Raw genomic sequence first — 14,558 nt, 5'->3', positions numbered from 1 at the left:
ACCCTGGCTACTGTAAATTGCCAAAGGGGTCGAAGGAAGTCATTTCAATTCTTGAAACAACCATTCACTTGTCTTTCCAATTAACCTATCGAAAGTGAGGGACAAAATGTTTTTCTTTTATTGTGAGATCTGTTGTGCAATTAAATATCTAAGAAACTGGGTTAGAAAGATTTGTTGGACTAGCCCAGATAGGTAACTCAGGAGAAAAACGGATGATGCAGTTCCTTCGATTCTTTCGTTTAATGGCAAAAGACGACGAGGGGGAAAAAAATTAACTGGTAGAATATGCTGCACTGGAAAAACGCCCACCACATTTTGTAGCAAACTCCCCAGTTCTGAGCAGAAAGCCACAATTCAATGTTATTAGCAGTGGTAGGTTTATTGCTGAGTTAAAAACATTGTGGTGCATTTGTGCTACTGCTTACAATTCAGTTTGATCCCGTCCATAACTCTTGCTTACACCGTGCATCTCAAGCCAATTATGCCAAATGAGACTCTAGCTCTCGAGACCATCTTCCCATTTTATTTGGTATGTATATCTGTTTTACATTTCCAAGCTACTTCATGCCAATGGGTTCTAAGCAGCATACAGTAATAAATTATAGTTAAATACTGTAATCACATGGAAGATAAACTCAACAGTAAAGAATAACTTTCAGACCAATTTTCTGGCATCGGAAAGCCACGTCATTCTCTCTAGTCTAGAATGCCAAGTTTCCTAATTGTTTTACTACAACCCAGAGGGTGAATGGGCCATGAATTGAAAGTGTACTGTGTTTGTGAAAAGGCTGGTAGTGAGAGGCATATAGCTTCAGCAAATAATCTAAGTTGAGCAAATCACTCTATATTTTAAAGAAATGTATATTTATTGCCCCAATAGATGTAATAGCTACCATGAAAGAGTCTGTGATTAGCAATAGTGGTGGGTTTCTACCAGTTCTCCCTGGTTCGGGTGAACCGGTAGCGGCGGCGGGAGGCTCTGCCCACCTGCCCAGATGTCATTACGGACACTCTGTCCGTATGCGCAGAAGCACCACTCTGCATGCGCAGAAGCACCACGCACAAGTGAAGCGAGCACACACACGCACTCACAGTTCCAAACTGGTAAGGAAGGTAAGTGAAACCCACTACTGATTAGCATGTCTCCAGGTAGCTGCCTTGAGGTAAATGGTTTCATTATCAAATGTATGTTTTTACCAAATTTCACTTCAACACTGGAAAAACTTAAGTTTCCCTTAACATTTAAGACAACATTTCTGTCGTGTCCCACTCCTCCGCTGACGGCTGGGTCCGGGAAATCCGAATCAGGCGTGCCTCTGCAGCTCTGTCCAAAGTCCTAGCAAAGTCCTCAGAGCAGGCAGGAGACCAGTAAGTGACTTCAGCAAGATAAGTTTGACTTTTTGCCTGACTCAGAGACTGCCAGAAAGTAGCTCCTTTATATAGGCCATGGGGTGTGGCACCATGACTCAGCAGTCATTAAGGCCTGCCCCTCCCTTCCCTCTGTAGCCTCCGCCTCTCCAATCTTCTGATGCGAGGGTCACACCAATCAGCTGTTCTTGGGAGTAAACCCTCCTCAGGCTCACCTGCTGTGGAGGAGGGGGAGGGGTCTAGCTGCTCCGTTTGCCTGGGCATGGAGTCAGGGCTGGGGCAGGGAGATTCTCCTTCTGCAGTTTGTGTGGGCATGGAGCCAGGACTGGGACCGGGAGGCATACATTCCTCAGTGTGCGGGAGCAGGTAAGAAGGCCCCGGCTGCTCTGAGGGCGGGCAAGACACAACAATTTCTGTCTTCTTCTTCTTGTTTTCAGTAGCAAAATGGATATACTTGGCCACTGCCTTTTGCCTGGATGCTGTTCAGCTTCCCAGTCTATCTTGCAGAACTGTACCAGAATGTTGTGAGATCTCCCATCCAAGTGTTAACTAGGCATGCCTTTACTTAGTGTCTAATTCCAACCAATATCAGCAAGGAGATGCTGCTCCCTGATGTTATTTCATTGAAAGGATTTCTGGTTTACTGCACAAGGAAAAGAAGGAAGCATTGGAATTCCACCTCTGTCTCAGGACCTTAATCACAAAATTCCTTGAACAGCTACCATTTCAAGTTCACACCATTTTCTTTCTTCTTTCTACAGAAAACAGGCCTTTAAACTACCTTTACATTTAAATTTAAAGTAGAAATTTAGTGTAGAGGGCAGGAGGAGGATTCCAGATAGGTTTGATACTATTATAGACAGGATCTCACTCCTAAAAGATGCCATATTTGCATCAGATGAAGAGACATACACTTTAGAGTTCCAAAGTGGCTCATGGGGAACAAAATAGTTTTTAAAACATCCAAGTTCTAAACTAGAAGGTCTCATTTGGCCTTTTAGTGGTTTGACAGGCACTGGGACAAAATTGTCAATTAGACTGTATTTAAGAAGAATAACTAAATTAATTAATCAATATGATCAACCATATATCACATGCTTCAATAGCCTTTCCTTCTTTCAGATTAAAAACTAAAGCATAATTTTTGGAGAGGCCATGTCTATCTCCAGGGTCATTAAGACTGGGCATCTCTGTCTAAGATCATTTAAGACTTAAGTTAAAATATTCCAAAATGGAACCCAGGCAAGCACTTTAATATTAAGGCCATAGTCTCCCGTGTCAAAAGTAATTCAATTTTTGAAATGCTCTCAAAGGCAGCCCAACCACAGAGTTCAATGCAGTAGTTTAATCTAGAGGTTGCCTCGGAAATTGTGATGTAAAACCAAGATCACTCTCTTTCAAAGTACACTAAACTTGATAAAAAGAATTTGAGACCTCGGCCACTGGTTTTCCAGGATCAAGCTTTGTCTAGATTTAATTTCAGCTTCTTCAAATTTATTCAGTCCAGACTGATCTATTTGAAAGAATATATGCTTCCAAAAGATGTTGAGATCTTCAACCACAACTGGCAAAGAACTGCGGATAATGGAAATTGTAGTCCTACAATTTTTGAAAGCACATAGGTTATGCACGCCTATGTAAATCTCATAATTAGCCCTAAAAAGTCAGTCATGCTATTTATTGTGTGTATACAATAAAAAGACATAAAATATAACCAAGGTACCGTATAATTTGAGGCATCTCTTCATTACTGATGCTATGGAAATTGTAAGAACTTCTAAAATGCCACAAAATAACAGGCAATAAAACTCCAGCAATATAAAAAGCTCCTGTGTCAAATTTCAAATGAATTAAATATATCTTCTTCAATTGACAACAGAAGCAAAAGAACAGGTTTAGATCCTTTTAATGATCAAGAGCACATCACCACCGTATAAACCAAGGAATAATTTGTTATAGCTCTTCATTACTGATGCTATGTAAATTATAAGGACCGCTAAAATGCCACAAAATAACAGGCAATAAAACTCCAGCAGTATAAACAGCTGCTGTGTTAAAATTCAGATGAATTAAATATATCCTCTTCAACTGAGAACAGAACCAAAAGAACAGACTTAGATCTTTTTTTATGATTAAGAACATATTAATCAGGGCCAACAGTTCCATTATATTCACATCGGCTAAAATGAATGTATTTCATCTTGCAGAAAGGGGATCTTATACATCTTATACAATAAAATAATGCATTGTATCAATTAATGACTCGGCATCAATAAAAAAGCATGGAGAAAGATGTTGACAGGTATTATTTAGTTCAAGCTTCTTTAATTATCTAATTAGGAATCTGGTTTTTTTAGAATAAGCCTCCAAATCATGTATATTCAAATGACATGCTTTAATGACTCTTCTCAGTATATTATTATTTGTAAGGTTTTTATTGACCCAGAAGCAGATTGCCTCTAGACAGAGATTTTGCATGCATAAATATAAGAAAATATGGGGTTCGTTTATAGCAAATTCAGTAGGTTAAAAAAAGGATGATAGTCATATAAGTGTATTAGAAATACACACACACATACGTAATGTTCCTTTTGTTTTTTGCTTTTTTTGTTATTTTAAAAGCAAAAACCTATTAAAAGCAATAAAATATTAAAATTTATTAACTTTATTAAAATTTATTAAAAATCCTTTTAACTGCCCACACAGTTTTCTTTCATGGACAGTATCATCTGCAGCTTTTCCATGAATGTTACTTTTCTCCTTAGTAACATACTGGATCAACTCAAAATCTGATGATGGGAATCCCTACTAATGGTGTGTTTTTCATGGTTCCATCAGTGGTGGGTTGCTACTGGTTCACACAGGATCGGGAGAACCGGTAGGGGTGGGAGGCTCTGCCCACCCACTTCTGCGCATGCACAGAAGCACTTTGCATGCGCATGCGCGAACCTGTAGCAACAGGATTTGGAACCTGCCCCGGGCTCCATTCAAGCACTTATAAAGAATGCCATCCTATTTCTTTTGAAGTCAAAGGCAGGTGGGTTTCCTGTTCCTGATGTTGATGTACATAGCTAAGGCCACATGACTGCTTATTAATATATCTGCCTGTCTTGGATGCCCTTAGAGGCTCTGTATAAATGATGGCTCCGAGGCTGGTAAAATGAGGGCCCAGATTGTTGGGGGCAATATGCTGACTCTGTAAACTACTTAGAGAGGGCTGTAAAGTGGTATACAAGTCTAAGTGCTATTGCTGTACATGTGTGATTTCTGTGAGCAAGATCAGAGGGGTCATGGACATGGTCTCTATTCCTGAAATGGGCCTATGTGTCAATTTTTCAACATGCATTTTTAAAGGACAGATGTTAAAATAAATTGTCTATCTTGATTAAGCACATAAACTTTCTTTGCAATTTACAAGAACCACCAAAAAGAATAATTAGCATCAGCAGGAGACCCAAATACTGAGAATTTTCTGTTCTGTGATGCAATGAAATCTCTTTTTTGCAATCAGCCCAGGATTCATTACATTTAAGATCATGCAGAGCATCACCTGGAATATGTAAAACCTAAAATCCCAAGAAACTAAGATTCTAGAAACTAAGAATCAAATTTTAGTCCTGTTTTCCTTATCCACAAGTCACAAAGGCAAGGTAAGCAGAAGAACTAAAGAAGAATGATAATAATGGTTGATGCTCCTCTTCTGGTAGTGCTAATCATATGAGCATGGAAGAGATTTGTTAAAAATGGAGGAAGAAATAAGAAGGTACTGTACCACAAACTTTTAGAGGCTCATCGGACCAGTCCCTGCAGTCCCTGTGTGAATCGCACACCTTGACTTCCTCTATGCATTCTCCACTTTTACACTGAAATTTGGTGGGACTCTCGCACGCCGCCTCTGTTATGTCGGGCAAGGAAGGAAAAGCAGCTGAAGTTAGATTAGGTACATGAAAATGAAAATGCATTATGAATGTAATTAGAAAAAAAAATGAGATATGGTTAAGCAGCGGGATATTTAGATGTGATGGATTAGAACAAAGCCTGCTAAAGACAAAAAGTACCTCTGATGAGGCCTCACTGCTGGAATATGCTAAACAGTACAGTATGCTAAGATGAAGAGTGTGTTTGCTTCTTGGGAACAGAGGACTCTCTGGCATCTAAGCACTTTTTAACAGTGTTTTCTGCCACACCCCATGTCAGCAGACTTATCACACCTAGCATATCTACCATTAATGCAGCCAGCTTCATCACTGTTGTCAGGGCAATCGTGCACTTTGTTGCACTGTTTAGCTCCATGGATACAGGTCCCATCACCACACTGGAAGTCATCAGGGCTGCAGGTCACCAAGGCTTAAAAACAAGAAAGAAAACAAAAAGAACCATCATCACCTGTTGCATTCTTTTCACAGGGTTTCTAGTTGTCAATAATCCTAAAGTTCTGGGGTATTCAACGGTCCTTCATTGGATTGTTACATGCTGCCCAGAGACACTTTCCATGCAATGGGCGCTCATATGAATTTGACAGATGAATAAATAAATTGGAGTCTGGAATCATTTCCCAATTCAGCATGGCACAAAAGAGGTGGAAGAATATTGTCTGTTTTCATTTTCATGTGGTTTGTTCTTAACAATAAGTCAGCTATCATGGCTAAATATGGATTTAAATCCATGGTTTAACATTCACGGTTCATTGTGTACATTGGGAATATTTCCTTAACAACTATGAGTTTTTGACTCCCTAGTTCTTCTTTTTCATCCCAAACCATTCTTTTGCTGAATGAGAATAATATTGTAATTTCACTGCAGATGTTTCATTTTTTTATAGACATTAGACTTACAGACATTAGTGAAAAGGCTATTAGCTAAAGCATTAGACTGAAACTTTAATATGTTGAAATATTATAGTATAATAAAATAATAATAACAAATTATTAAATTATTTCGGAACAAGAATAAAAAGAAAAAATTGCATCCATTTATGAAGGAACACACCTGGAAGTACATAACAGTAGGCATCTAGAAATAATAACGGACTCTCAGCAATTAAGAAGCAATTAAGGCAGATAGCGAGGGAAGAGGTAAAAATTACATCTTGATGTTTAAACATTTGATGCTTAAGTCCCATTTAACGTTGCCTGATCTTAAAAAGCTAAACAGGATTGGACTTGGCTAGTATATAGTTGGGACTTCACCAGAAAAATCTCAGGAAGCCATCCTTAACTGGAAAGCAAACATCCTCTAGAACAGGGGTCTCCAACTGGTCCCTTTAAGATTTGTGGACTTCAACTCCCAGAGTTCCTCAGCCAGCTTTGCTGGCTGAGGGACTCTGGGAGTTGAAGTCCACAAGTCTTAAAGGGACCAAGGTTGGAGACCCCTGCTCTAGAAGAGTAATACCATTTCTGTATTATTATTAATACCATTCTGAAAACTACATGTCTGCCTTCTTTAAACCAGCACCTTGACTCAAAAGTGATCTTAACTATATTTAATCTCCGTATCCAACTCCTGAACAATAAATGGCTATTTTTAGGCCACCTATATTGCTGCTTTCTAACAATTTTTAGATCCACCCAATTTTTTTTTTTTTTAGAAAGCACAAAATTTGCCATAGCTGAGTGTCAATGTCGAAAACAGCTGCAGAAGCACCACAAAAATGCCTCTCCGAAATCATGTATTTTCTCCTTGGATTACAGCATCCTTATTTTAAAATGTTGCAGAGAGAAAATCACTGCCAAAGAGTAGCTCAAGCAATATGACACAGGCACTAATTCAGATGATCCAAGAAGATTGTGACAGAATCTCCTCAGCAATTTTACTGTCACAAGGAACAGAAATTATGACTCTTCAACATCCTGGACACAAGAAGGAGAGACTACCATGTATCCAGCAAGTATAGAAGATATAATAAACATACTGAGGTATAAATACAATTAATTAGACTGAAAATTACAGGCATTCAAAATCACTATAGTGAACCATGCCAAGCAGAATATTTATACAATGGTATATTCCTTATGTGATTCTTAATCTGATTTCAAACCTCTCCAAAGAGTAAACATAAACAAAGTCTATTCACAATCACTGTGCAAGTCAAAAAGCACATCTGTAGCAAGGATTTTATTTTATGTAGCATGTCAACACCTCTGAGAAAGAACCTTCTGAATGTCTCCTACTGGGAGGTTTTTTGTTTTTTTTATAGTTACTGACGTGCAACAAGAAGCACTAAACTAGACATTGTTCTGAATAGTAAATTCAGGAATTGTTCTTTTCTCCTTGAGTTTCAGGTGAAATACCAACTGCCAAGTTATAGCTCACTTCAATTTAAATCATTTTAACTTCATTAAACTTCATGGGATTGAGCTCATTTAATGAAAAACAAGCAGTCTAGGTAATTAGAAAATAAAGCCTTGGAATTCATGGAACCAATCTTGGTCTCACTTATCCATGAGAGTCTTCTAACATAATATTAGCAAACTATTCGGCTGGTTCATAGAAAGCCATTAACATCAGAGATAAGCCTCTGCTTAGTAATTGCGTACTAAAACTGAGTCAAAGTAGATAGTATTTGATACCGTGCTAGAATATTAAATGTGAATACAGAAGATAAAGTTGGAAACACAATATACACATAGGGTGAAAATGTGGACGGTTATAAGCAAGGAAGATCTTTGCTTATAACATCACAATAAACAAAAGTTATGATCGTGCCCTATAATCTACAAAAAGGTAACTAATGATAAAATGTCCTTTGAATCAAGTTGGACTCCTGATGCCTTTATAGAACCTAACCATTAAACTGCTTACTGCATCAATTCTACAGGTAGACCTCGACTTACAAACATTTTTTTAGTGACCATTCAAAGTTACAACGGCACTGAAAAAAACTTACTTATGACAGTTTTTCAGACTTACCACTGTTGTAGCATCCCTATGGTCATGTGATCAAAATTTGGCCACTTAGCAACTGGTTCATAATTATGATAGTTGCAAGTGTGGTCGGTCACCTTTCGCAAACTTCTGACAAGCAAAGTCAAAAGGGAAACCAGATTCACTTAACTACCGTCTTATTAACTTAACAATTGCAATGTTTCATTTAAAAACTGTGGCAACAAAGGTTTTAAAATGGGACGAAACTCACTTAACAACTGTCCTGCTTAGTAACAGAAATTTTGGATTCAGTTGTGGTCGTAAGTTGAGGACCACCTACATACACACTCAGAGAAACATTTGGAATACCCAGGCCTACGGTTCACAAGGATGCCTGTAGAACAAATAGAAACAGAAATATGTCTGGAAACGACAAGTTCTACAGATCATCCGTGTTCATCGAGCAAATCTGATTCATTGCAAGTTTTGTGCTGCCTTTGATAATCTTTTGCTTCACTGACTCCATTAGTAGTGATTATTCAGCAAACTTTGTTTCTCAAAACAAAAGAATAGATGAAGCATGCTTTATATCAGAATTGTTTTCATATTTCAGTAATATCAAGGGTATTCTTAAGAACACTTTACATTTTACAGTGTGTTGCTTATCCTGAGTTTGGATTCTTTTTAGATCCTTGAGCAGGAGATACCAGGAATTTAAATGGAAACTGTTTATCCACCAATTATATACCTACTGAAGTCCTCCTAAAAGGTTTAAATAGATATACACTACATAAATATAAAATATAAACATGCACACACACATGCATGCATAAATAAAGACATCAGCCATTAGATGTGCTTTTTTTCAACACATATTCTATTTATTTCTTTGTTCATCTGCTGCTCTCTATTTTGTTCATTTGCCAAAGCATTTTTATTTGTTTTCAGCACTAAAACAGAGCCTTCATTTTACCTTCTTCCCTCAAAAACAACTTATGACGACAGTTGGCAAATGTGGCCTTGAAACGGATTTTAAATTTAGGACACATTTCCTTTTATATATAAGATACTGCAATGTGAGAGATGAGTACAAATAAAGGAAAGTTGATTATTTTAAGTTCTTTGCCAAAAAGAGATCATGATCACTAGGAATGCAAAAGATCGGAAAGCTTATGGCAGTAGATATACAAACAAACAACTGTGATCTAATGTAGATACAGCAGTTCAGGACCTGTCTGCTGGAATGAACTAGTCCCTGGGGGACCTAGCACTTTAATCTTCCTCCCCTCTTTACCACATGTCAATTCAATACTTTCTGGTTAGCTGAACCACAATTTCCCATGATGCCTGAACTTGAGACGCCTGGTTTGAGGATTCCTACAAAACAAAATATCAGACTCAGAAACTGTGTTTTAATCTTTCTGACTCTATGAAGAGCTCAAACAGTTTCCCAGAGAAATGTCACTGAAAATCATGCTTTGGTAAATCAGGATGAATTGAAATAAATCATGCGAGACAAGAAACTTCCAAGCATATATAGCTAGTTCCTGGGCCTGTGTTGAGATTTATTCTGAGTGGGGTTTGGTACTAGACGGCTTTGCATAAGCCACTATCTCATACAGATAGTCCTTGACTTATGACTACAACTGAGCCCAAAATTTCAGTAGCTAAGTGAAAATTTGTTAAGTGAGTTTTGCCCCATGTTATGACCTTTCTTGCCACAGTTGTTAAATGAATCACTGCAGCTGTTAGGTTAGTAGCATGGTTGTTAAGTGAATCTGGTTTCCTCATTGACTTGCTTGTCAGGAGGTTGCAATTGGTCACGTTTATTTATTTAGAAAATTTATATTTATAAATATTTATATTTATACTGCTGCCTACTCACATATGGTGACACAAGGTAGCTTACAAGGATGACCCCAAGCCACTGCAAATGTCATAAATATGAGTCAGTTGCCAAGCATCTGAATTTTGATCACATGGTCGTAGAGATGTTACAACAGTCATAATTGTGAAAAGTCACTTTTTCAGTGCCATTGTAACTTTGAATGGTCACTAAATGAACTTTGTAAATTGAGGACTAACTGTATATCTATTATTTTTTCTGAAAATGGAATAAAAAACAAAGAAACCCTTCCCCTCCCCTCCCCCCCCTGCAAATTCTTAGACTGTTCACTTCTACCTCTAGATGCAAACTCAAATCCCTTAAAAAAAGAGAGGAAAAATAAGAATAGCCAAAGAAATCCATAAAGGGATTTAAAAGAAACCAAAACAAACAAACAATAGTAATCCAGAAGGTAAATTTTAAATTAGTGAGCAGGAATTTCCTTCTGTTGCTGACAACTTAATGTATTTGCCCGATTTATATGATTTTTACTAATTCTCCATAATTTTGTAAATAAATTGCACAAGGCTTCCTTGGCAAATTAAAAAGATTCAGTCCTCAAGCAAAAATTGTCAACCAGGCAGATGTTTTTCAGCCACCCTGCTCATGCATACTTTTGTATAAATATTTCATTTCCATGTTGCATTTATAAATATTTCAGCAAAACATTTTCTCAATTTCTGTCTGTCTGTCTCGTAAGCCTTGGGTAAATGACTAGCTTAAACTACTTAACACCTAAAAAATAGATGAAACATTGTGTGAAGACAAATGCAATATTCAATAGCTCAGGGTCCATAATAACTTGAATATTTACAGAAGAGGACCTTCAGTTTTTGGCACCCAAAGTTATTCAAGCTGCAGGTACAGCATTTTTCATCACAATTTAAAATGATATGCAGACAGGAATACAAACTAGACATACCTTTTTACAGAAAACATGAAATAGAATCAACTAGCGAGTCAAATGGATTTGTTATTAATTACTCAGTTCTAGATACAATATAGAATCAATATACAATATTAGTCACTAGCACATGCTTAATTTAAACCAAAAATCTTGACATCAATATTCTATTTAGGATTAACTTTGTTTTTAAAGAACAGTCATGTCAGGTACTTCAACTATAATCTTGTTGATAATCTGGGCAATTTGGAACAAAGACCTAACCAACCAGATACGACATTTCAGAGGTTGAGTTATAACTACTTGCAAAATAAAAGATGCACACAAATTCTGCAGGAACCCCACACAGAATTGAAATACAAAGGCCATCACACCAGGATCAAATGTGATGGATTGACCCCTTCCCCAAATACGGTTCAAAATTTTGGACACTTACAACAATCTTGTTCATCTGACTTGTCTTTGCAGTCTTCATCTCCATCACATTTCCAATTCAAATGGATACATTCCCCATTGCCACACTGGAACTCATGCGCTGCACAGGTGCTCACGATTTGTGGTTTGAGTTTGTACCCACACCTCTCCATGGACTCATCTGAGAGGTCTTCACAATCAGGCTGTTTGTCACAGACCCAAATCTGTGGGATGCACAGGCTATTGTTGCACTGGAACTCATTCGGGTTGCAAGTGAAGGGAGGGCACTTCCTCTCGTCACTGCCATCGCCACAATCATCGTCACCATCACAGACAAAGATTGTGGCTATGCAGGTCTTGTTGCTGCACTGGAATTCACTTGAAGAACAGACTTTGGGGGGAAAAAAACCAAATAAGGGTTAGCTCAAATTTATTATTTTATTTCATATTTTAAATCTTTAAAAAAATCATCCTGCTCTTAACTATCTTCTCCCTACAACGCTGGAAAGACATGTGCAATGATTGCACATTCATACGTTTTAATACTGTTCTAGCCTGATGATTCTATTTGTTATGCATTGAAAAAAAAAAGCAATCAAAATCACTCTTTTTTTTTACTCCATCAATATAACCACCTATTCATGTTTTAGGATAATGATAGGACCATGCAATGCTTCTCCCTCTGTCCTTCATCTCTGCTCCAGTTTCATAGCAACTTGATCAATCTTTTCCTGCATAGCTTGTCAACTTTTGGTAAGGGTAAACATTACATGGAAAATAAAGACTTTTACTTAATTTATAAACGAATAACAGCTTATTACAAAGAAACCCTATTGATCAAGTGAAAGTCCTACATTTTGTTCCTGGTGCTGCCAATGGTAAGCTACCGGTAGTAAAGAGAACATGAGGTAAAAAGCACCTTCATATCCATGCTTTCCCCACTGGTATTCAGAGGCATACAATCTTTGGCATTATATTAAAGAAAGGAAGTTTCAACCACAATAGAGCCTGGAATTTCAATTATAAGTTGTAGAGCTTGTAAGTTTAAATACTGTATGACAGGATTCAATCATTTTTGTGACAGACTTAAAGTGTGCCACCACACGTGGTTGTTAAGCGAACCCATTCTTCTAAATAGGCTCTTTTTGCCAGAATGTGACCAAAACTGCAGGAAACTGTCAAAAATGTCAGACACCATGGCCACATGATTGTTGGATGCTGCCACCAGTGCTAAATGAAAGCTGGTTGCCATGTGCCTGGAATATGAAAACATGACCAAGGGGGGAGGAGTGCCAGCAGTTACAACTTCAAGGACAGGTCATAAGTAGATATTTTTAAGTCCATCATAATTTTGAACAATCATTAAACAACTGGTTTGAACCTCTAGCCACATTTAATAATAACCATCTATAATTAGACCAACAGACTTTTCTGCCCAATTATTTTTTTTACACTGTGTATAGATTTATCCATCCTTCCTCCTTGTTTCCTTGTTTTATGAAAGCTGAAGAGACCCAGATGTGAATCTTTTATTGATAAAGGGGGTCTTCCAAATTTTCCCTTTTATACAGCTTTAAATATCTGAGACCAGAATTATATGCCTTCTTCTAAGTTTGCTTCCCATAATATTACTGAGAAGTTGAACCATGCTGATTGGTTTGCATTTATGTTACTATTTCTTGAACATTATTTGCCAAGAAGAAAAGAGCAAAGATTCATTTGCTATCTAAACTCTCACTTCCATATTACAAAGTTGGCATAAGCACAATTTTATATGTATCAATTTTATTTCTTTCATAATTTATTATTTTAATGTTTTGGCTATGTATCCCACTTTGAATGGGGAGAGTTGGGAATGCTGCAGTTTACTAAAATATATAGTTTGTAATCCCAGACCATTCCTTAATATACCGAAAGAGGATATATGACATGAAGGACTATTTGGGGCATGTATATGTAGAAGATATTTTGGAATTAAGACTTGTGGCCAGCAAATAAAGGCAGAGCTACTCAAGAACCATCAGTAACTTAGGTATGAGTATAAAGAAGCAGGGAACAATAAAAATTCCCTCCATAATCCTTGCAAAGGACAAATTTAATTCACTACCCATCATTTGTTAACATTTATCAAGGCATAACAAATCCATCTATTTCTCTCATTTGGTTTAGTAGTTAAAACACTGGTCTAGAAATTGCTGCTGAGTTCTATGGAAGGTTTTCTTGGAAGACTGATCCATTCTTAAAATAGCACAAACCTAATTCAAGAATTCATAGTGACTTACTCTGTGAGCTTCTGCTTAAGAAGTACAGTCTTTGTAAAAAAAAAAAAAAGCCAAGAATTCAAATGAAGGCACTATTATTGATTCCTTTTCTCTACTTCCTATATTTAACTCATCCCAATTACTTCTTTATTCTAACCTGAACAGTGTAGCTCTTTCTGAAGTCTATCATTCAACATAACTGTCCTTGACAGTCACTACCAATTCAGAACCTCTACAGCATTAATGTAAATATCATTTTACCTCTGTAGGTTTCTAAAAATATTACATATTTTCTTATTCAAAAATGCTGTGCCAAAATTTGCCTTACAATTCCTACGAACATTTCTTTCTTCATTAAAGAAGTGGTTTTAGGATGTAGAAAATTTCTTTAGAAAGTCTCTCTTTTTTTTTGTTTTTTGAAATTATTTTGGTCCTGTAGTAATATAATACCTTAGCACTTTCTAACTAAGTGTATGAATGCCATACTCTTTTTCACAAAGGCTACAACATCACAACCGTCTTCTACTTCAGCAGCAAATATTATTTCATTAAATGGAATAAGAGCCTATTCCCACAATGGTGAACCTATGGCATCACATCACTATGACAGCTCCTCTTCCGAGTTGCAGTCCAGGTGCCCGGTCATGCACTCTCCCTTTTCGGCACTTGGTGCCGAAAAGGTTTGCCATCACTGGCCTATTCCAAAAAATTGTAGAATTATTCTGCTTGACGTTTCTATTTGCAGGCTTAATGCCAATTTTCATAGCTTGAGTGAGAGACCTCTTGGGATTCTTTGCTGTCACTTTTTGTTTTAACCCCACTAAGTAACATTTTCATCATCAGAAGCTGATCATTCCTAGAG

The 14,558-nt window shown here is 37.2% G+C and overlaps 1 protein-coding gene across 1 annotated transcript in view; it reads right to left on the bottom strand.

Moving 5' to 3' along the window:
* Positions 1-14,558, bottom strand: part of LRP8 (LDL receptor related protein 8) — a 236,734-nt gene that overhangs the window by 25,431 nt on the left and 196,745 nt on the right. The window contains exons 5-7 of the mRNA XM_058175134.1: positions 11,458-11,826; positions 5,593-5,715; positions 5,141-5,263 (exon numbers count right to left, since the gene is read on the bottom strand). Coding sequence (XP_058031117.1) covers positions 5,141-5,263; positions 5,593-5,715; positions 11,458-11,826 — 615 coding nt within the window. The remainder of the gene's footprint in view (positions 1-5,140; positions 5,264-5,592; positions 5,716-11,457; positions 11,827-14,558) is intronic.

Source organism: Ahaetulla prasina, chromosome 3, assembly GCF_028640845.1.
Source record: "Ahaetulla prasina isolate Xishuangbanna chromosome 3, ASM2864084v1, whole genome shotgun sequence".
NCBI classification, from domain to species: Eukaryota; Metazoa; Chordata; class Lepidosauria; order Squamata; family Colubridae; genus Ahaetulla; species Ahaetulla prasina.
Note: the sequence above shows the minus strand (reverse complement) of the source record. Positions and strands in the feature narration are given on the sequence as shown.